Here is a 21,171-nt window from a genome sequence, read left to right as displayed (position 1 = left end):
ATTATCTCCAGCTTCGTTACCATATAAATCATCTTCTTACTTCTCTCTTTAACATCACTAGCAATCTTGGGACCCATGGAAGTAAAATGCACAATAGATAGTTATTTTAAGTACTCAGACGCAATCCAGTCCGTAGCATGCCGCCATTTTGACGCCGACCAATAGCAGACCATTATCTTAGGGAGTCGTGACGCAGACCAATAGCAGACCTGCATCTGAGTGACGCGTTGCAGGGCAGGCAGTTTGATGGGACCAGACGATAAGGAATAAAGGACAAATCAATAAATCGAGCATCTTTTCACCCTGAATTTGATTTCATACTCTTGATCTGTGCAACTTGCAAAAACCTTTAGACTTTCCCAAGGGAGCGTATTACATTTATATGCTTGTGTAGTGTCGCTGGTGTAGCATTAAAGGATTTAGTGTAAACGTGTGTGCATGTTGCATGTTCCTAAACATGAGTGCGGCACACCAAATATAGGCTTAGCCCTAAAGTGAAGGAGGTTTAAAGATGAGGTCGGTCTCTAATTTTTGAATGTGAAATAATCCACTCTTACTGACATGCTCACCAGATGGCTAATGCCTATGTATTAACCTAGTTTGACATTTGCTTTTTCCAAAACATTATATTCCTATTATAGCTTCAAGATGGAGGTTATTGGAAATGACTGGAGACTGTTAGCGGATGGACTGCAGCATAGACAGCCAAATGTATTTTCCATTACGGGCCAGGAAGAAGCAAGTAATGAAAAGCAAGTAATGATGCATGCTTGGAAATATTATATACACATTTATTTCTCCCCCGGGGAAACATCGCATCATTATTGTTAATGCTTGAGTAGAGTCGCAAAGTAGCTGTACAACTGGGGAGGTACAGTATTCGCGTCTTGGTGGGTTCATATGTGATCATTTAATATCAGTGAAGCTCATGAGGTTCAGACGCCCTAGGATGTTTTGGAAAACAGCAAAATATGTTCAAATTCTACCTGGTCGTTTTATTTGTACGCACGTTTGACCTCCATCAGTCGTCTGCGGAGCTGCAGGCATCCCTCAATCATTTATCTCGTAGTGAATAAACATGGGCGCAAAATTGATCAAACAGCAAGGGAAAAGTCTGAAGGTGGTTGTTGAAGAGCACTTTTTTGGCTGATGTAATTCACGAGTCGCTGCTGGCGGAAAACTTTGTCAGCAAAAAAAAACTTACAGGTCCTCAACCTTGCGAGCAGGAGGGACGTTGGGGGGGTTGTGTCTGGCTAAGAAAGCGTTAAGTGAGACTGGTAAAGGAAATAGATTGGAGGCGACAGGCTGACTGATTGCAAAGGCACGATAGTAACAACGGGGACAACGTATAGGTGCGATAAATGAAGGCGTGGGGAGGAGCTGGATGAAGGTGTTGTAAATGATAACATGAGATGATGACGCATCGCTCACCGCGTTGTCTCGGGGTCTCAGCTGGCTCTTGTCGAGATAGTGGCCTGAATGAGTGTCGAGTTAAATAATGCGCTTTGCTACCTGAAGGAGGCCGGCCTGGAAATCCGCTGCAACGGGAGAGGAAGTTGTGGCGCGCTGCAAAGTTGGATTTTTTTGAACAGGTCCTCGGAAAGTTTGGCCAATAAGGGCACCTTACAGGAATGTGTTTGGTCCTGGTTCTAAATGCAGATGCAAAATAAAGAAATAGACCCAATAGGGAAGCTTTTTGAACTTGATCATCAAACTCAATATTTTATGCCAGTCATGCACATTAGTCTTTGTGTAGTATTCAACCAAGCAATTTTGCAATGTAATTCGCTTTTTTAAAGTTTAATACCAGTATAATTCAGTGCTTCTCAATTATATTTTGCAAAGCCCGCCCCCAAGGAAAAGAAAACCTATTATCTATTTTTAAAAAAAAGTTTAAATATTCCTACAGCTGTATCCTTTAACATTCCCAGAAAGAGAAAAAAAATCTATAAAAATGAGTTTTTAACAACTGTTAACTACATTTTCACAGCGATTATACAGGTAAGTCCAAATCAGAAAAAAAAAAAAAACGGCATCACATTTCCTGGAAAAAATCTACTCGTTCTTATTTAATGCGATTATAACCATGCCTGGAAAAAAAAAAATCCCAATATTTATTTTTAATTATATTTCATATGGCAAACACAAAGCCTTTTCTATCAGGCAAACCCCCCTACTACCTTGTATAATAATCTATTTAATTCAATCATTAAGTTATTTAATTCACTTTGTTTTGTCTTTGTATAAATAGCTGGAAAATAATTTTTTGGGTTTTTAAACCTATTTCGATTAATCAACAAAATAATCAACAGGATTATTGAAATAATTGTTTGGTGTCTGCATGAAAGTGTGATTAAAAAGCATTTTTGTTTCTCAACCAATTATTATTTAGTACTCTTTGATGATTATAACAAAACCAAACAAATGTTGAAACGAGAGCATTTATTGTTTTGTTTTTTTTTTTCACCCAACCTTTTGGAATGGATTCAATTGCTAGCTTTGCTAGTTTGCTATTTTTTCAAAGTAAAAGTAGATTTTTGCAAGTGTCTTTTTTTTGATGAATCATAAAAAGTCATAAAAAGCAATGAATGATCACTGTTGAGTGACTTCTAAACATTACTTGATTATTATGATGTTGAAATTGATTAGTTGTCGATTATTGATATATTCTATCCGCTTTAAAAACAAGCATTTGAGGAATCCTGTTCAATTCATAGCAGACTTCAATGATTTTTTTTTATCTTTTCATGAATGTGTTTGCCATTTATATTTTTAAAACCAAGCTATGTAGCCATCACATGATTTCACATTTGTATCTCTTAATGCAAAATTGACAGTGTCTGCCTATGTAGTTGCACGGACATGCTGCATTTTCAATTATGGATGTACAGTATATGTACTTTTTACTGTACCGACGCAGTTTCGACGTCCCATTTCAGCTTTGAACATGTCTTTGCACAGATGTGAATTTTTCCTGCGGAGAAATGAACTCTGTCTTACGCAAGCGTATTTAGAACTGCCTGACTGAGCTTGACGCAGTTGTTAGCTCAGCCGCCATGATTTTCACCATGAAATTATTGCAATATGCGCTGCAGCGGTATGCAAGTAATATTGCCCATTTATGGATAATGATAACACGCAAACAAACGGCAAGAACAATTTGAAATGTTTACTTTCGTTTGCTCACGCTATATTAAGCACACCTGCACAGTTTAGATTTTTAATTGGACTGAGCTTGATAATACACAGTGAAGCCAGAGGCAATTTTGAGGGGGTCTATATAACAATTATGTTACTGTGAAAATTATGACTTTGAAGGTCTTTGTTTGTGTCACTTTGCAGTGCCTCAAGCAAATGCACGCCAGCGCTCACGGTTCCTTTAGCTTTCGGCGATTTGGATATACTCCCAAAAGTTTCCTCGGCATATCATTCCATAGCTGATATATATTTTGTGTCATCTATCCCCGTTGATTCATGAGGTTCTGGCTACGGGAACAGAAATCTGCGTAAATGGCCCATGACAGCGTTTGTAGCTCGTCCATGAACTGGTCGCTTCCAAGGACGAGCTGAATTACGTCGGATGAGCGGAAGTGGCTTTTTGTCTATATTTTTGCTCTGCCGTGGTATCAGGCTAGGAATTTTGCAGTGATTTATTTCAGGGACTGAATGCTGTTTTAGTACAGTGACGGCCCATTACCCAAATAGCTCTCCATTCTTATCCATTCTTCTCTAATGCTACTGTTGATCGACTACTTTATGATATCAGTTTGAATTTGTTTTTTTCTTAAGTGGTGGGAGGATGTTCTGTTTCAAGTTGTATAGCACACTTCCTCTGCTGTCATTTTTTTTTTCCGTTAATCAAGATTTTTGTGGTCATCACTGTCTAATTACCGTATTTTGCGCACTATAAGGCACACCTAAAAGCCTTATTTTTTTTAAGAAAAAGCTGATGGTGCGCCTTATATGGATCAATATTGAGATTGGGATTCGTAGATGGGGAATGAAGTGATAAAGTAAGCTTTCATTTGTGTGTTTACAGTTGAACAAGGTTGACTGAGTTATTATGCTATTGAGAGTTTAGTTATTATTTGAGTTATTATTATTAGTGTTAAAATGTGTTGTCCTATATTCAATTCCGATTTTTGGGGGTTTATATGATTCAGACTCAATTATTGATTCAAAATGATTCAATTCAATGAAAAATAATGCTTGAATTTGTGCCAAAAAATTAACATACCACATTAGTCTGCTTTTGTTTTCCCACAAAAAAAAGCAAGTAGGCAAATGCTACTCTTTGAAGCCAATTTGATCCAAATGTTTTGTTTTATTTGTTTATTGTTCTTCCCCAAACCATAAAAAATGAACAGATTTGTATTATGGATAAAGGTGGGTCAAATTGACCCAAAAATGAGGTCAGTCTGTTTCGACCCATAATAGAGTCATATTTGACCCAACTATTCACCTTTTGCCCACACAATGGATTTGCACATCTTAGTAATTTTTCAATGAGCTTTGATGATGCTGTATGACCTAGAATGACTTTTAAATTTAGAGTTGTACATTATCAAGATTCAATAGCATATTATTCTTGGCTTGGTGATGTTTTTACGGTATTTCACTTGATGATGTATCCAAACCTTTGACTGGCTGCGCACATGCTGAAAGGCATTTTGAGAATATTTCCAGTTCAAACATGGCCTGTCCCCGTCTACTCAGCTGTAATAAAATCCAGAAGCACTCTTGGCATTTTCACTATATTAATCCACACAACTAATTACAAGCTTTTAACAGCCTCAAATAAACACTTGTCCCTTTTGGCCTGTGGTTGCTCTCATGCTCTTTTATTTTTTGCTCCCTGTTGGAATTATGTTGTTTACATTTTTTGTAAGAAAAAAAAATGCATTATCGGCTGTGAGAGCTGCAATCCATTTCGGCATTGCTGTTTGCTTCATTTCAAAAGTCTTTTTCAGTGGTAGTGCAACTGTTTTGACAATTGTAGTGTTTAAAGGTTCTAACATGTTTCCTTTTTTTATAATCCACGTTCTAATTATTCAAATGCTCATAAATCTGAAGTTTCACGGCAGACACGTCATTTTAAAAACAATAGTAAAAACCTTCGTCTACATCAAGGATGCGCTATACATCGATTGCAAATGGATTATTTGTAGATTACACGCGATGCCTCCCAAAAATAAATAACATAATCGACAACAATAAGGCTTTAAGCTAACTGCTAATTCCTGTCAAAGCGCTTCTGTTATCGTTGGGAGTAATTTAAGAGTAATGTTTTTTCTTAGGTTTGGTCTACATATAAGCGCCTAATTTAAATTCATTTTACCCCCCGCCCCTTAAAAATTAACAGTTTTACTCCACATGGACATTTTTTATTTTAATTTCCAAACATGTTGGAAATTTAGGTTTTTGCCTTGTCACAAAGATAAATTCCTGCATGTTCATTTACTCTCCAGTAAAAAGGGTATCGATTAAACTTTTTGGAATTTTACATTGTAATTTGAAGAAGTTCAATCACATCCAATGAACACATCTGTTGTGCAGAAAACACATCTCGCTAAAAACTCAATTTTTCCTTTAGTCCAAAATAGCTTAGTGTCATTCTTTTTTTTTTTTTCACTAAAATACAGAGTAAGGTAGAATCTTGCTTTCTTACTTGTCGGGTAACACTTGGCACTGAAAGAGTTAATGTGACGCATGCTGCCTGTATCCATGACCAGACAACTCAGGTTCCCAAAAATACTTCACGTTCTTTTCCAGTTATCAGCAAAAACACGTTTATATAACTTTTGTAAAAACACCATCTGCTTGGCGTTGCCAGGCAGTCAGAATAAGAAACTAACATTCTATTGATTCATCATAGCTGAACACCCATCCATCCATCCAGTCTTTAGCCTCTTATCCTCGCTAAGGTCGCTGGCTTGCTGTTGCCTATCCCAGTCATCTTTGGGCAGTTGGCGTGCATGTTTTTGGACATAAATAAATATATAATACGTAAAACTTTCAAGTACTGTATTTTCCGCACTATAAGGCGCTTCTAAAAGCCTTATTTTTTTCGTTTTTTAAAGCTGACGGTGCGCCTTATCACGTGTGCCTTATATATGGATCAATATTGACATCAGTTGAACAAGGTTGGTCACATTGACATTGAGTTATGTTAATTGAGAGTTTAGAGTTATTATTTCAGTTATTATTAATATTACTTTGAGTATTATTACTATACTGTGATTGAAAAAGTTTTAAAATATGTCATTAATTGAGGGTGCACCTTATCATCCGGTGCGCCTTATATATGGAACAGGTTTTAAAATATGTCAATAATTGAGGGTGCGCCTTATATATGGAAAAAGTTTTAAAATGTCATTAATTGAGGGTGCGCCTTATAATCCGGGGCGCCTTATACTGCGGAAAATACGGTAGATAAAATTAAAACCATGGAATAAAACTGAATGCACTATAATTAAACTCATATTTTTTTCAACATGGCAATCTTCATAGCCTCTTTTTTTATTTTATTTGATTTAAATTTTTTCGGTTTGAACATCTTACTTTGTGCTATTTATTATAGTTATTTATAGTTATAATCATTTATAGTTGGGTACCCACAATTAGACGGTAGAGTTTAACAGTAAAATATCACCAGTACAGACGTGCAGGCAGTAGTTTAAGCCTCGCAAAGCAAGGAAGTTCATCTAACCTGCTCCTGAGTTTCCGTGTTCTCCCCCAAGGGCTGTATGGGTTCCCTCCGACTGCTGCCGCTTCCTTCCCGGCACTAAAACACACTAATTGGGTTAATTAGAGACTAAATTGCCTGTAGATGTTAGTGCCTATGTGAATGGTTGTATGTCTCCTCAGGCCTGTTTCTACTAAGCAGTTCAATGAAGTTTGGGCGCTGAAAAATATTCTGTTTTAGGATTCTCCAGCTGTCAACATAACCGCATGGTACCTTTTCTGACATCCTTCCGTAAGGGTTTCAAGACAGTGTTGATTGGTTGACAGCGAAGCATCAAATCCTTGCCACAACAGGAATACAACTGGAAATACATTTTTCTTCTCGCAACGAAGCTTGTATTCTGAAAACCAAACACAAAATACAAGATGTCCTTTATTGTTGGCCCTCTGTTTTTTTTTGTTTTTATTTTCTGTACTGTGCCGCACTTTACTACAACTTCCATCCACCACGGCATGTATTTTTTATAGCGCTTATCCTTTTTGCGGGAAGCTGGAGCATATCCCAGCAGATGTGCGGAATATACTTTCAGTTCATCGCAGTGCACACATAGAAGACAGACAAAATCACATGTTCACTAGTCCCAATCAGCATGCGTGACTTAACGAGAAATAATTCCATCATCTCATAATAATTATCATTTACAATTATTCTTATAATTATTATTATTTGATTTACTTTATGAAAGTTCTCAGTGTCAGCCACACAACTTATTGCAGTATTTTTTAATTAATTTTTTTTTTATGCTGACTCAACGAACGCTAAGTGGCTCTTAGCTATATCCTGTTATATTATGAGTGTGCAATGTATATTCTTGTGCATGATATTTGCTTTTAGGTCTTAAAATAATTTTATTCCCTTGCAATATTTTTCGTTGACACAAAAATACTCGTGTGCTGCTTGCTTTGCAGTTCTGAATAATATTTAATGGAGAGTTAAGATATTTCATTTTGATATAGATATAAATACGTGTACATTTTTAAATGATTTTATTTGAGCTATAGAAATATTTGTCAGTTGTTTTCATGTTTTACGGTTTGAAAATAATTCAGATGAATATAAGGAAATTCTGTCATTCAAAGCACATGCCTTATTTTTGGGACATTAATGGATATATTAATATTATAATATAATATTATAATATTTTCCTGAATCAATTAATTCAATATTTTTTTCAAAGGATTTTTGCATCCTTCAAGTGCCCCCATTTGAGAACCACTGATATAAAGCATAGGGACTATAAGCTGTTGTACTCAGTTTTACTCCTTTTGTGAACTGTGATATCTATTGATGATACTTTTTTCCTTTAAATTTCAATTTATTTTTATTTATTTCAGATTTTAAAGCGTTTTTATGTTCAACAAACAAATCAAATTAAACACAACCCAGATATATTCAGCCCAGTGGTGTTCACCCTTTTACAGTACTGAAAATTTGACTGAGTAAAAATTCAAAATCGACAAACATACGTGGCACTTTTTCTGCTATATCAGTAGGATATATTTGATTATTTTTTATTAACGGCGCTACACTAGATCTTTTTTTGTTGCTGTTGGCAATTGCTGAGTTACTTGTGCAGATTATTGCAAGCATAATTGTGAAACAAACTCAAGGACGAAATTTCGCAGCATTCACCCCTGTATCACCACCATATTATATTTTGTCATGACTTGGCGGCTTATTCCAGCGAATTATATAGATAAAGAAACACATGAACCGTGCGGCGATCCGGCCATTCATCATGAAGTTAATTGCATGCCGGACTTGAGCGGGAGGACAGCCCCAGTGTCTTTACAGTATGTCACATTACACAAGTTGAAAGTTTAATGACTCTTTTAACAGGAGAGACCAGTTTGAAGTTAATGTGCTCTGCTGTTACAGCTGCTATTATGGTCCTGCTGTGCGTGCGTGCGCACGCGCGTGTCTGTGACAAAGTGGGTTTGCTGTCACCATTTATCTAAAAAGATAGAATGTGTGTATGCGTGCGCACACACTCTTGATTTGCGCCTGTGTCCATTTATACAGAGCATTTATCTTTTATGCGCCTGTTTGTGTTTTTATGTGACACTTCATATCCCCGTCCATTTATCCTTTTTATCTGTTCTGCGGTGGTACTGTATTACACTATTGCTTTTGTTCAACTACGTCTTATCACCCCTCCCGTGTCTTTAAGCGGTGGGGTGGCGTAGTAAACAGGAAGATAATTTCTCATGTGAAGCGCTGAGATTCAGGCCACCCGCGTCCCTTGTTCTCGCCCGTTTTCTCAAGAAAGGACGGTAAATTCACGCCGAGCTCAAGGCTGATTTGTCTTCAATATTTAGGGGGCAAGTGAACGAGTGTCCTCGGGCATCAACGCGATCCTGCGCAAAGTGGCTCAATTATTCATCTGGGATGCATGTTTTTAAAATGCTTCTCCAGAACGTACAGCTCCCTGGTTAGGCGCAGGTTTGACTACAAAGATTCAATTTCACTGAAATCATCAAAAATATAAATGTGTGGCCGGATGAGTGTTTTTTTTTTTTTTTTTTTAATCATGTTTTCCTTGAGGCATTTTTATTACCCTTGTAAAGTCCTTCTGGGTAAAATATTCAAAGCTACTTACAAATTGACCTCTTACCAAGCTTTGAAAGTTAGAATGTTGTAAGTGTAAAAATGACCAAACCAGTGAGCTTCTGAAGTCAGTATTATACTGTCAAGCCTCATTGCATGATTGTCATTTATTGTTAATTTATTAATTATGATTGTTAATAATTGTAAAAGGCATTTCAAATAACAACTTTCTTTGTGAATGGAGGGACTACTTTCATTGTTACTATTACTATATTACTATTTATAAGTCTAGGATGCTTTGAGAATCAGTTAAAAAATTCCCACTTCTATTTCTACCAGGAAATACCACTGGTACTGTGTATAGCATAGAACACGATACTTGTACAGAAAAACGTGCCTGAGGAGTGAAAGTTTTCACCAAACGCCTATAATACATAGTAATCAGTGTACTCTATAATAACACACATGATTAGCACATATTATCGATATATTTCTGCAGTACTAGATTGTTAATTCATGAGAAATTATACAAGGCATTGGCTTGTGTATGGAAAAGTTACTAAACAGAATCTGTAGCTAGGTGTGTAATGCACTGCTGGGATGTCATTTCATGTTATTCCTATACACACTGCGATGTTTTTGTTTTTTGTTTTTGAAAAGCTGTGGGATGCATTGTCCCAAAAAGAGTGAAAGGGTTAAAACATTAAAGTATATTTAGACTATTTACGAAAGAGACTCTAAAACTCAAGAGTAATTACATTTGGATTATTCACCAATATTCAGATGATGTGGTGGATCTATAGTAATGTATTAAGTATGGAAGTGCTACGAGAGTTATGTGGCATATTGCATGCCGGCTGTGTTGACTTAAATCCGTCTGGCTTCTGTTTGGTTGTACTGGTGGGTCGCTTTCTCCACAATATATAACTCATCGGTGAAATGATGTCCAAATTGAAAGACTCTGCTTGATTGGTTTATAGCCACTCACTAGCTAGCTAGCTTGTCAATTAAAAAAATCAAAAAACAAAACTCCAATGCAATGGTGCACATTGTCTAATAATCTCTTATTTTCATACAACTTTTTGGCTGCCTTGAAATGAAGGTCAAGACCTTAACTTTTTCAGCGCTGAGAGTTAGCGGAAAAGGCAACCCGCTGATCACATTATTTTGTATAAATATGGACATGAAAATGTATCATTTTGTTAATAACTCAAAACTGAATGAATACTGTTTATTTTTCTCCACAGTGTTAACATTGAAATACTGTGACTTTCCATTTGTTACATTTGTCTCGATGAAGTAATTAAACCCAATTAAGAACAATTACAACAAATAGCAATTGTAGTACGAGATTGTTATGCTAACATGTCACATTAGTATTTTGCAACATTTCTTTACACCGAATCTCTTCGGTAAGTAATTGCAAGACTCCCGAAAATCAACTAAGCTTCGCAAATATCACATATTCCTGTGAGAGTCCAAGATGAATACCAAGTCACGTTCTTTCCAATTCCTCCCCCTGTGTTATATGCATCCTCGTCTAAGTTCCCAGTGCCCTTTTCCACTCTTCTGTTGTAGGAGAGGGATAATACCTGGACAATAGCTGGCCCAACTAAGCATCGGCCGACACCGCTTATCCAGGTCTCGGTGCTCTCTCCTCAGCTTTTCTCAGCTCTGCTTTTGGCTCAGTGTCGACTGGCTGATAAGTAGCCGCTGGGTCACGGGGAGGACAGCCAATGCCGGGCGCTAATCCCAGCATGAAACTATAGAATATTACAGAGACGAATTATAAAAATGAGCCCCTTTCAGTGGGATGGATTTAAGCCGTCTGCCTTTGTTAACGTGCGCGTCGTTGTGTTACTAAGAGCTATGTTTCACCAGGGAGAGCTATCTTTCTGCCTGGCAGAGTGGTAGGTAAAAACCTAGCACCTAAAAAAACTCTCACACTCTAAACTGAGTGTAAGGGCCCCTTTAGTCTTTGAAATGCCCCCCATGTGACATTGCCGCCTTCAACTGAATCAAAAGAAAGCTCTTGTTGTACAAAGAGAAGGTGCAGTACCAATAGCAGACCAGCATCTCCGTCATGTGAGGGTCATGAGAGTTGTTTTTGTTGCAAAGCGGGGAAAATACCATAAAGAGGGGACAAAAAAAAATTCTCCACATCGCAACATGAAATAACGTTATGACCCTGTAACCCGGGGTTCCACTGTATTTTGTATTGTGTTTGGTTTTATACAGATGCACAGTGACCACAGCGTTGCTTGCTTTAAAAAAGTAGCTTAGTTAGACTGCAAGTTACGTTAATTGCTTAACTACACCAATACACCCTGATGCACCCTGTTTAACATAAACATGACATCAGGTTACATCACTGGAAGTGTTTTTAGGAGCGAGGTTAAAGAACATGACTTATAATTGATTAAAAAAAAAACTTTTCAGACTTTCAATTGATAAATTTGCTACTTGTTTTTAATATATAAAATAAAATAGCCTCTTGACGTAACAAAATACAAATAATTCTTTATACACTGAAGGCAGACTTACTTGTTAGTTATAATGGCAAAACTTGGCAAAATCTATATTGTGCATCGTTTATAAATAATGATTAACTTTGAGAACAATTGCATACTGCTCTGCTATACGTTTTTTTTTTCTCGCAAGAAACATTAATTTTAATGTTTTTTTTGATACAAACTCAAAATACTACCTGTAATTATTTGCATCTTGAAAATGCCAGGATACCACTCAGACATGAATCTAGATGTTCTGTTAAATTTTTGCTGGTGCATTTTATAACCCGGTGAATTTTATAGTCTGAAAAATAGGTAACTTTAATCTGAATACTTGACCTGGAATAGTGAATAGTCGAAGCAGACGAGCCAAAAACAAACAGATGATATCACACTGTCTGCTGGAGTTGCTAAATACAATAGTTTGTGCTGGTTTGATAGAAATTTCTTTTTACATTGCCCATATTAAGACTCTGTATCTGTAGGTTAAAAATAATATACATTAGACGCACATTTTTTAGCAAAGCATTGGCTACCGTTGTTTTCGCGACTCTTGCTGTTTTCAGAGTTTTCCCTTTGCCGGAAAATAGTCTTGTTTGAACTTAATAAAGTGTTTAACTTTTCATTTGCTGCTAAATCCTCACGAGAATACGATCCGGAAGACAAATAATACATACACAGACCTCACCTTGTACAATGATAACTGCACCGCAAACTGCTGACACAAACATCCAGTAACTTTTTAGCTGATGTTGAAGTCACCGTATCCCGGAAGGTCCCGAGGGTTGCGAGCAGTCTTGCGCCGTAGCAGCATACCCTCATGGGATATATTGTTTGAGTGCGGGTATGGTGCGCATCTGCGATGTAAAGTGTGATTCAAGCCATAGGGCTTAAGCAGGATGTCAAGTTTTTACAATACGTAATATATTTTCCGAGGTGATAAAGGATGAGACTATGCCGTCGACGTTAATATGTTTGTGCTGAGTGAGCTGACAGAAAGAGGGTTGCTTTGTTTTGTGCGCCGTGTACTGAATAAAGTTTGATGTTTTGTGATTAATAAAGTGTTGGAATTAAATATGAATGGTGTGTCAGGGATCCAAGCTCAGCCTTTGTATTTTGCGTTATTTGTTTTGTCAGAGGCTTATTTTTTAAATTCGTTTTCTGAGGAGGCTAAAGTCATATTTGAGAAATAGTGAGCTTGTTTGAATTCAGATCCAGATTGGACTTTTTGATAACAAGTGCTGGGAACGTTACTATATAAAAAAATAAGTACAGTGGGCCCCCGGTTTATGAACTCCCTGTTTTACACACTTTTCATCTTACGAACGTGGACCGCGGCGTTTTGTGTCCCTCTCTTACGCACAAACCTTTCGTCTTACGAACAATCCAACATGCCGGTCAGTGTGTCCGCACTATTTTTTTCGCTTTGCTGCATCAACAAAAATAACTTTTCTCGCATTTCATTTTTCCTTTGTATATTTGTTATTTAATTTAACTGTACAGTAGATTATGTTACTAATTTTTAATACGTGTATAAAGTCGTGATGTTTTTACCTAAGGTTTTTGCACGCGTTGCACACATTCACTGATTAACATAGGATTGGATGGCCCGTCATACGAGCAATTCGAGGTACGAGCATAGCCGCTGAACGGATTAAGTTCGTAACACGGGGGCCCACTGTAGTTACATTGCTTAAGAACAGGAAATTAAAATAAATTAGCTAGTCTTTGAATTATATTAAAACAGTGGCAGACTGGTTGGCATTTCCCCCTCACTGTTAAGAGGTCGCAGGTTCGCTTCCGGCTCTGCCAACCTGTGTGGGGTTTGCATGCTATCCCTGTGCCTGCTATATCCCTGTGCCTGCCTAGTATTTCTCTGGTTTCTTGCCACGTTCCAAAAACACAATCGGGCACTCTAAATGATGCTTGAAGACATTCCAGTGCAGAAATCCCCTTCCCAAAAAATCAGTTTCTAGTGGCACCGAGAATCTACAGATTCAATACTGTATATGGCACTAAAAGGTACCAGACTCCAGTGGCGCGCTAAATGACACCAAATGACTTTTTCGGCTTGGCTGGGATCTGCATTGTACAGACTGCTGTTCTTATGTTGTAATGATTACAAGGCTTGCATTTATTTTGTGTGTGAAAATGTGTGCGTGTGCGTCAATTTTGAAAGTTAATAACTTAATTTGAGCAACATTTTTTAATATTTTTATTTATTTGTTTTTTGCAAGTTAATTCCAGGGACAGAAAGGAAGCATTCTAATAGACAATATATGTTAAGCATTTTAAAAGGTTAAAAGTTGAATATAGGGCCCCACATATTGAATATTTCAGTATTTAAATATCCGAGTGATCATTCAATAGAATGTCTGTATTCATATGAACTATTTTTAAACACCTCAATAGAAACAGTCCAATGATTCCCTTTTTCACATCTAGTCAAGTGAAAATGGATTTTGGCTTATACACTGTTGCTGTCAATGACAATCATTGACTTAGCTTTTTCACCGCCTGCCCTGTCAACGTGATTATTTGATTTCTATACTTGTCAATGGCAATAAACGAGTTAAGCATTTTTGTCGTGATTAGTTACCGAAGTCTTTTTTTTTTATACATTCTTTCATACATTCTTTATACATCTTGTCAAGCCTTGCTATTGATGAACAAATATTTATGAAACCACCTTTGAGTCAGTCATGGCTGTTAAAATGTCACAGCTATTCGTCATAGCGAATGGAGTAAGTGGCCTTGTCCTATGTTCCCTAAGAGATTCTTCTCATCTGTTTTGGTTTTCCGTTATACGTCTTTTTTTTCTACTACTGCCTCTCGTCTTTGTTCTCCGTTTCCCCAAAAGAGCCATTAGTGTGCCTAACTAGACTATGATTACATGACTTCTGTACTCATTGTGCGATCACAGTGCCAACTATTTCCTCTGAGTCGTCGACTTGACGTCTCACTAAGGAACATTTATCCCTTGGCGTTTAAGCAATGTTCATTCATTTGCTCTCATGTTCACTTTTTCTCCCCCTCATCTCTATTTTCCAGCTTTTCTCCATTTCATCTTTTTTTCCTCCCCTTTTCGCCCTCCTTTGCTGATTAGTTTCTCTCCCAGTGTCTCGCCTCAGCATTCCCTCAGCAGTTCTCCTGCAACCTTGCCCTCTGACGCTCTAATCTCCTCCAAAAGCCTCCATGTTATCGGCTAAGCACAGAACCATGCTTTTGGACAGCCGCTGGTGTTAACCCAAAACAATAAAGTTAAGTGTTTAGTAAATGATCTCTCATGGCACGTCAAGGCTTCACTTTCTGCACTCTAGCCAAGGCACTGCGGTTGGCTTTGGGGGCATTTAAAAAAAAAAAAAGAATAAGTACAAAACTCTTCGCCTAATGGCCTCGAAGCAATCTGTCCTCATAAAAGCAAATTGCTGTTCCTTTAAAGCTGGGATTTTCGCTCACTATTAAAGGAATTACAGTGTATAACATAGACTTGGAAATAATGATGAACCCAATTCATAAATAAACTTAGATTAAAAAAAGAATTTTGTCATACTATTTAAGATACTTCAGGGTCCTAGGTCATGATATTTTTACACTTTCCGCAGTTAAACATATGAATAGAAATTACGTTTGACACATCGATGATTCATTTTCTTATTAAATAAGATTTTTATCTAATCTAACCGCGTGGCTGCCACGCCTTCTTTATGATGCCATTCAATGTCACGACAACCAAATATATAGCCTTCATCGTGACTGCTTATCTTCACGAGGGTCGCGAAGTAAATGGAGCAAAAAAACAGGCTTTTTAGTGACATTCAAATGCAAAACAAGTGTTGAAACATTGTATTGACTGACACAGGTTCCTTTTACCAAATCGTTCCCTATGGGAAACCAGTATTCAGAACAAGCTCCACCCGCAGGTGACTGACGTTGAATGTCCGGCTCCCAGACACAATTTTCGCCATCATGACATTTCCTACAGTAAAACGTTGTAAATAATTATTGAAATGTAGCCGTTTACTCGGCCAAATCGGTGCAAACACTCAACTTTGGAATCAAAACAAAAGACGTGGATAAGGTTGACATGCACGGGAGCAATTTAGGGGAGCTAAACTAGGCTTTTCTCAAGTCAAATTTGTCTGCTCTGGCGGGGATTGTGTTAGAGCAAATAAGCAAGGAATGCCGAAAAATGCATCAATGAAAGAAAATAATATTTTGAGGCTGTTAAGGGTGAAAAATGAACATTCTAGCATGGTTAAAAAAAAAAAAAAAGTTCACTTTCCATAATAGGGCCCCTTTAAATATTTATCCAACAACTGTTGTGTCAATAATGTGCTTTTGAGCCTTTGCAGATTCACCCAAAACAATCTTAACATTTTCCTGTAAACTTCATATTCATGTGCATGGATGTTATGTTAAAAACTCCAATTTGGCTATATTAGCAATATATACATGCATTTTGACATTCACTTAACATCCTGATCATTTAGGAAACTGAATATGTACTGCTTAATTTTTTTTTTTTTTTTTTTTTTCAATATTGCTCTATAACACAGTGGCCATGTAAACTTGACAACATCTGGCAAACATCTGGTAAAAGCTTTAAAACATATACAGAAAATGCAACTATTTATTCTGTAACTAGCTAATTGTACTGTAAACACTGCTACCATAATGAATGGGTGGGTGGATGACTGTTTCTTTGACAGCTCCAACATGTTCATTGTGATCATGAAAATAGAATATACAAGATCAAAAGCATTTTTTTTTAAATTGAAGATAATTACATTATGTTTACAATTATTTAATTTAGTTCATATAAGTCACGTTGTAGTCAGGGTGATGTGTGTTTCAACACGCAATTAAAATGATGGTAGAAAAAACAAAGGGGAGAAAAAGAGCCCTTTTATGTATGTGTGCAAATGTTGTGAGAGTTTTGTCATTTTACTCCATTTTCATGCCGACAGTGATTGCGATGACCACTTGAATGGCACTGTAGTGACAATCGCCCTGCTGACCACCATTTTCGTTGCCTTGTGAGCTGTCCAAGGTTCTGAAAATGGTCCATTTCCAACTGGGTGCAAAACCATGCTGTTGAAATCAAATTTAATGGGCACAGATCAATGTCTTGCACAAAGTCAGACACTATTAATAGGTAACAGTAAAATAACACAATATGTCCTTGTTTTGACAAGCCTGCTTCGGAGTCAATGATCCTTATTTCATTATTCCAGATGTAGCTTGTCATAATGTACTTTTATGATTGCGTTTTTATAAAGTTGAGACAAGGGACTTTTTGTGAGTTGTCATGCACCGTCGGCAAACATATTTATCTAATCAACGTGTTTTTTTTCCTGCAGTGGTGCTGCTGAATTCTAAAGAGACTCAGGCAGAGCTGGGCTGGACCTCATATCCCCCCAATGGGGTGAGTTGCCTTCTTTTGTTTTCTTTGCCTAAGACTATATCAGCGTTTGTTGACGTGCTCATTTAGTTGCTGTGTTTCGTAACACAGCTGCCCACTTAACATCTGGCTCCTCGCCTTTCCCATCCTTTCTCACCTTGTTAATCTCTCTGTCTCAGAGCTAGTGCACAGCCGCACATCTGTTCGTGGAAGCACCATCAGGAAAAAGAATGCTGTAATGGTATTAGATTAAAAGTTGTAATTAGGCATTACACGGTCAGGATTTTGGAGTCAGCTAGTTTTTAAAAAAAATCTATCTATCTATCTATCTATCTATCTATCTATCTATCTATCTATCTATCTATCTATCTATCTGTCTGTCTGTCTGTCTGTCTGTCTGTCTGTCTGTCTGTCTGTCTGTCTGTCTGTCTGTCTGTCTGTCTGTCTGTCTGTCTATCTATACATCTATCTATCTATACATCTATCTATCTATCTATCTATACATCTCTCTATACATCTATACATCTCTCTATACATCTATACATCTCTCTATACATCTATCTATCTCTCTATACATCTATCTATCTATCTATACATCTATCTATCTATCTATCTATCTCTATCTCTCTCTATCTCTCTCTATCTCTCTCTATCTATCGATCTATCGATCTATATATATATATATATATATATATATATATATCCAATATTGCTATTCTCGGGGAAATTGGACTGAAAAAAAAAAACCTATGAAAATTGTTTGACATCTTTTGAAATACATTTGGTTGAAAAAAACAGAAAAAGACAACCCATGAACCCTAAAATTCTGATAAACATTAAATACTTGGATATTGGGGCAAAAAAGTACAAAAAATGTACACTTTGCCAATGTTTTGAATGTGTAAGGAAGCTGCAGTACCCTTGACAACACTTAACAAAATAATTTATCAAGAGGGCATGGAGAATATTAGATGCTCTCTAACGATGTTTCTATTTGTGCACGCTGTGTTAGACATTATCGGATTATCACTTAAATTCTGAAGGTAGCGGACCATAACGTCTGTGGAACAAAATCAAAATCAATCATCACTAAATGGCTATATGCAGCATGTTATTTTTGTATTTATAGGAATCCATGAGAACAACAGGGTCCCCCATAAAGCAACACGGCTGATATTTTGGTATTTTCCCGAGTTTTCTCATGACGATCCAATGGAGTTTCTCATCCGCTCGTCCAATGATTTACACTTTGACTCTTGGAGAAAACAGCTTGTTGGCAACCCAGCGTGCGTGAGAGCACAAACACAACAGTTTGACGAGATTGCATCCACTTGTCGTGCTGCCTGTCAGATTGGCCGCTCAATGAAAGAATCAATTGTAGCATCAATCGCTCCCCTTCTGAAAAGACCATTTGTCACCATGGCACTAGTGTTGTTTAGCACAAGACCAGCACTAACAAGCCGTTTCAATGCCTCCTTTGCTGCTTGACTCTTCGAAGGCTGAAAAGAACTCCCGATCAATAATGAATCAATCATAGGTTGGGCTGGCCCCTCACTGAATCTTGATTCGTCTTCTTGCCGAAACATGTCGGACAATTTTATGCTTCCAACTTTGTGGGAACATTTTGGAGGTGGAAAAACATTTTTTTTTGAGTCAATAATGGTGCAGTGTGGAAGAACTTGAGTGCCCTAGGAAGTGATGACTTCTTATTTTGAGAAATTTTCACTTCCAGCAACTTTCACAATTCCCTTTTTCATCTTGAGTACAGTACGTTGGTGCATTTGCAGCATGCGCTAATATTTGCTTGGGAATAATAACTGCAACTTTAATCTGTGCAATATTTTAAACAGGACCATTGGTCAAAGAACTGTCAAGATCCCACACACAAGGATTCTGACTTTGAAATGTTCTTTCCTTTTCATAGAAGCATCATGGAGCTAAGAACAAATTATTCATACCTTTGCACATGCTCAGAAAAGTGTTTGTTTTTTTAATTATTTTCATAAATTTGGTTTCCAGCTGGAAATGACACAACTGCAAAAATACTTTACCATCTATACATTGTTCTATGCAAACACACTAGTCTAAAGATGTTTTGATTAAATTCGCTTTGTAGAATGCAAATTGGGCAGCAAAATCCACCCACTTTTACCCATCTCTAGGAGTGGCCCTTTCCCTACTTGGTGTCCACTAAAAGTCATATCACAATTGCTCAGGTGTTAATCTATTTTTTTTTTTTTGCTTTTTAGTTTTGCAATGTGCGCAAACTGAGCAATGATTGGGCGATACCCAGGCCCTGCGCAGTTGTGATGTCGTGGACAGCAAGTGGGGAGATTGCTGCCCCACAGAATGGATGAAATTTTCTGCTCGGTTCCCATTTTTGTTGTTTTGAGAACATTTTTTTTGTCACTCCCTGCCTTCTATTTCTTTGAATTTGAGTCTTGGCGTCCACTAAAATCACATAACAATTTCTCAGGTAACAACTAATAAAAGTAAACCTGTTTTGTGAGTTTGGTAACGTGAGCAAGCTGGGCTGTGATTGGTCATTTCCGAGGCCCTGAGCAGCTGTGATGTCATTTTTTAGTGGACAGCAAGTAAGAAAATGGCTGCCCCATTGGATGGATAAAAACAGATGGATTTTCCTGCTTGATTCCTACTTTTATTGTTTTGAGAATACATTTTTGTTCGTCACTCCCTGCCTTCTATTTCCTAGCATTTGAGTCCATGATTTAACTGTTAATTTCAAAACATAGTATAGGAATCGTAATTTCCGATTTAGCAATGAATATTCAAACAGCACACTATTTTCATTTACAGTGTCCCGTTCTACTTTTACTTGATTTCACTTTGAAATCCAAGCTGATAATATAAAGACAAAGATTACTAATTAAAAAAAAACTAACAAACAAACACTGACTAAAAAGATGCGCTGACATGAATTTGGAGTATTTGTAATTGTTTGTCTCTCTTTTTCCCTGCAGTGGGAGGAGATAAGCGGCGTAGATGAAAAGTACAAGCCCATCCGAACCTACCAGGTGTGCAATGTGATGGAACCTAGCCAGCAGAACAACTGGCTGCAAACTGGCTGGGTGGCACGCCGAGGCGGCCAGCGCATTTTCGTGGAGCTTCAGTTCACACTTCGCGACTGCAACAGCATCCCCGGAGTGGCGGGCACCTGCAAGGAGACCTTCAACCTCCTGTACGTGGAATCGGACAGGGACCTCGGCGGCGTGACCCGAGAGGACCGCTACACTAAAATCGACACCATCGCCGCCGACGAGAGCTTCACGCAGGGCGATTTGGGTGAAAGGAAGATGAAACTGAACACAGAGGTACGGGAGATCGGCCACCTCAACCGCAGGGGCTTCCACTTGGCCTTCCAGGACGTCGGGGCCTGCGTGGCTCTGGTGGCGGTGCGGGTGTACTACAAGCGCTGCCTCGCCACCGTCCAGAACCTGGCCATCTTTCCCGACACGGTAGCCGAGGCGGCGTTTTCCACGCTGGTCGAAGTGCGCGGCAGCTGCGTCAACAACTCCGAAGTGGACACCGACAGCCCTCCCAGGATGCATTGCAGTGCCGAAGGGGAATGGCTGGTGCCCATTGGGAAATGCAGCTGCAGCGCCGGTTATGAGGAGGGACACAGCAGCTGTGAAGGTAGGAACGCATCAACCTAGTAAAATGTCTGTGTAAATAAAGAGTAAAAAAAAAATAAAAGCAGCCACAATGAGCTAACTCATGAAAGGAGGTAAACGATTAAAAGCGCGATTTGCATAGAAGAAATGAAAGGGGCTCTTGATTTCAAAATGTTCTTTTGCGTGACAACAACGCGAGACACGAATAAAGCAGAATAAAGAAACCACCCCAGAACAAAGACGTCCTCTCAAACACCAAGTGCTGGTTACTCTTCAAAATAGCACTTAGTTATTTTCAAAGGATATGAAAATTGGCTGAAAGCAAGCTGTTTT

General features: G+C 37.9%; 1 protein-coding gene across 2 annotated transcripts in view; it reads left to right on the top strand.

The window, feature by feature from the left end:
- The window catches only part of epha10 (EPH receptor A10), a 179,173-nt gene that overhangs the window by 24,750 nt on the left and 133,252 nt on the right, over positions 1 to 21,171 (top strand). For both annotated transcript variants that reach the window (XM_088405727.1, XM_088405726.1), the window contains exons 2-3: positions 17,166 to 17,230; positions 20,188 to 20,860. In XM_088405727.1, coding sequence (XP_088261853.1) covers positions 17,166 to 17,230; positions 20,188 to 20,860 — 738 coding nt within the window. The remainder of the gene's footprint in view (positions 1 to 17,165; positions 17,231 to 20,187; positions 20,861 to 21,171) is intronic.

This window comes from Hippichthys cyanospilos, chromosome 21, assembly GCF_059441005.1.
Source record: "Hippichthys cyanospilos isolate Australia breed blue-spotted pipefish chromosome 21, RoL_Hcya_1.0, whole genome shotgun sequence".
NCBI lineage: Eukaryota > Metazoa > Chordata > Actinopteri > Syngnathiformes > Syngnathidae > Hippichthys > Hippichthys cyanospilos.
The sequence above is the reverse complement of the archived record's forward strand: the minus strand, read 5'-3'. Positions and strand labels throughout refer to the sequence as shown.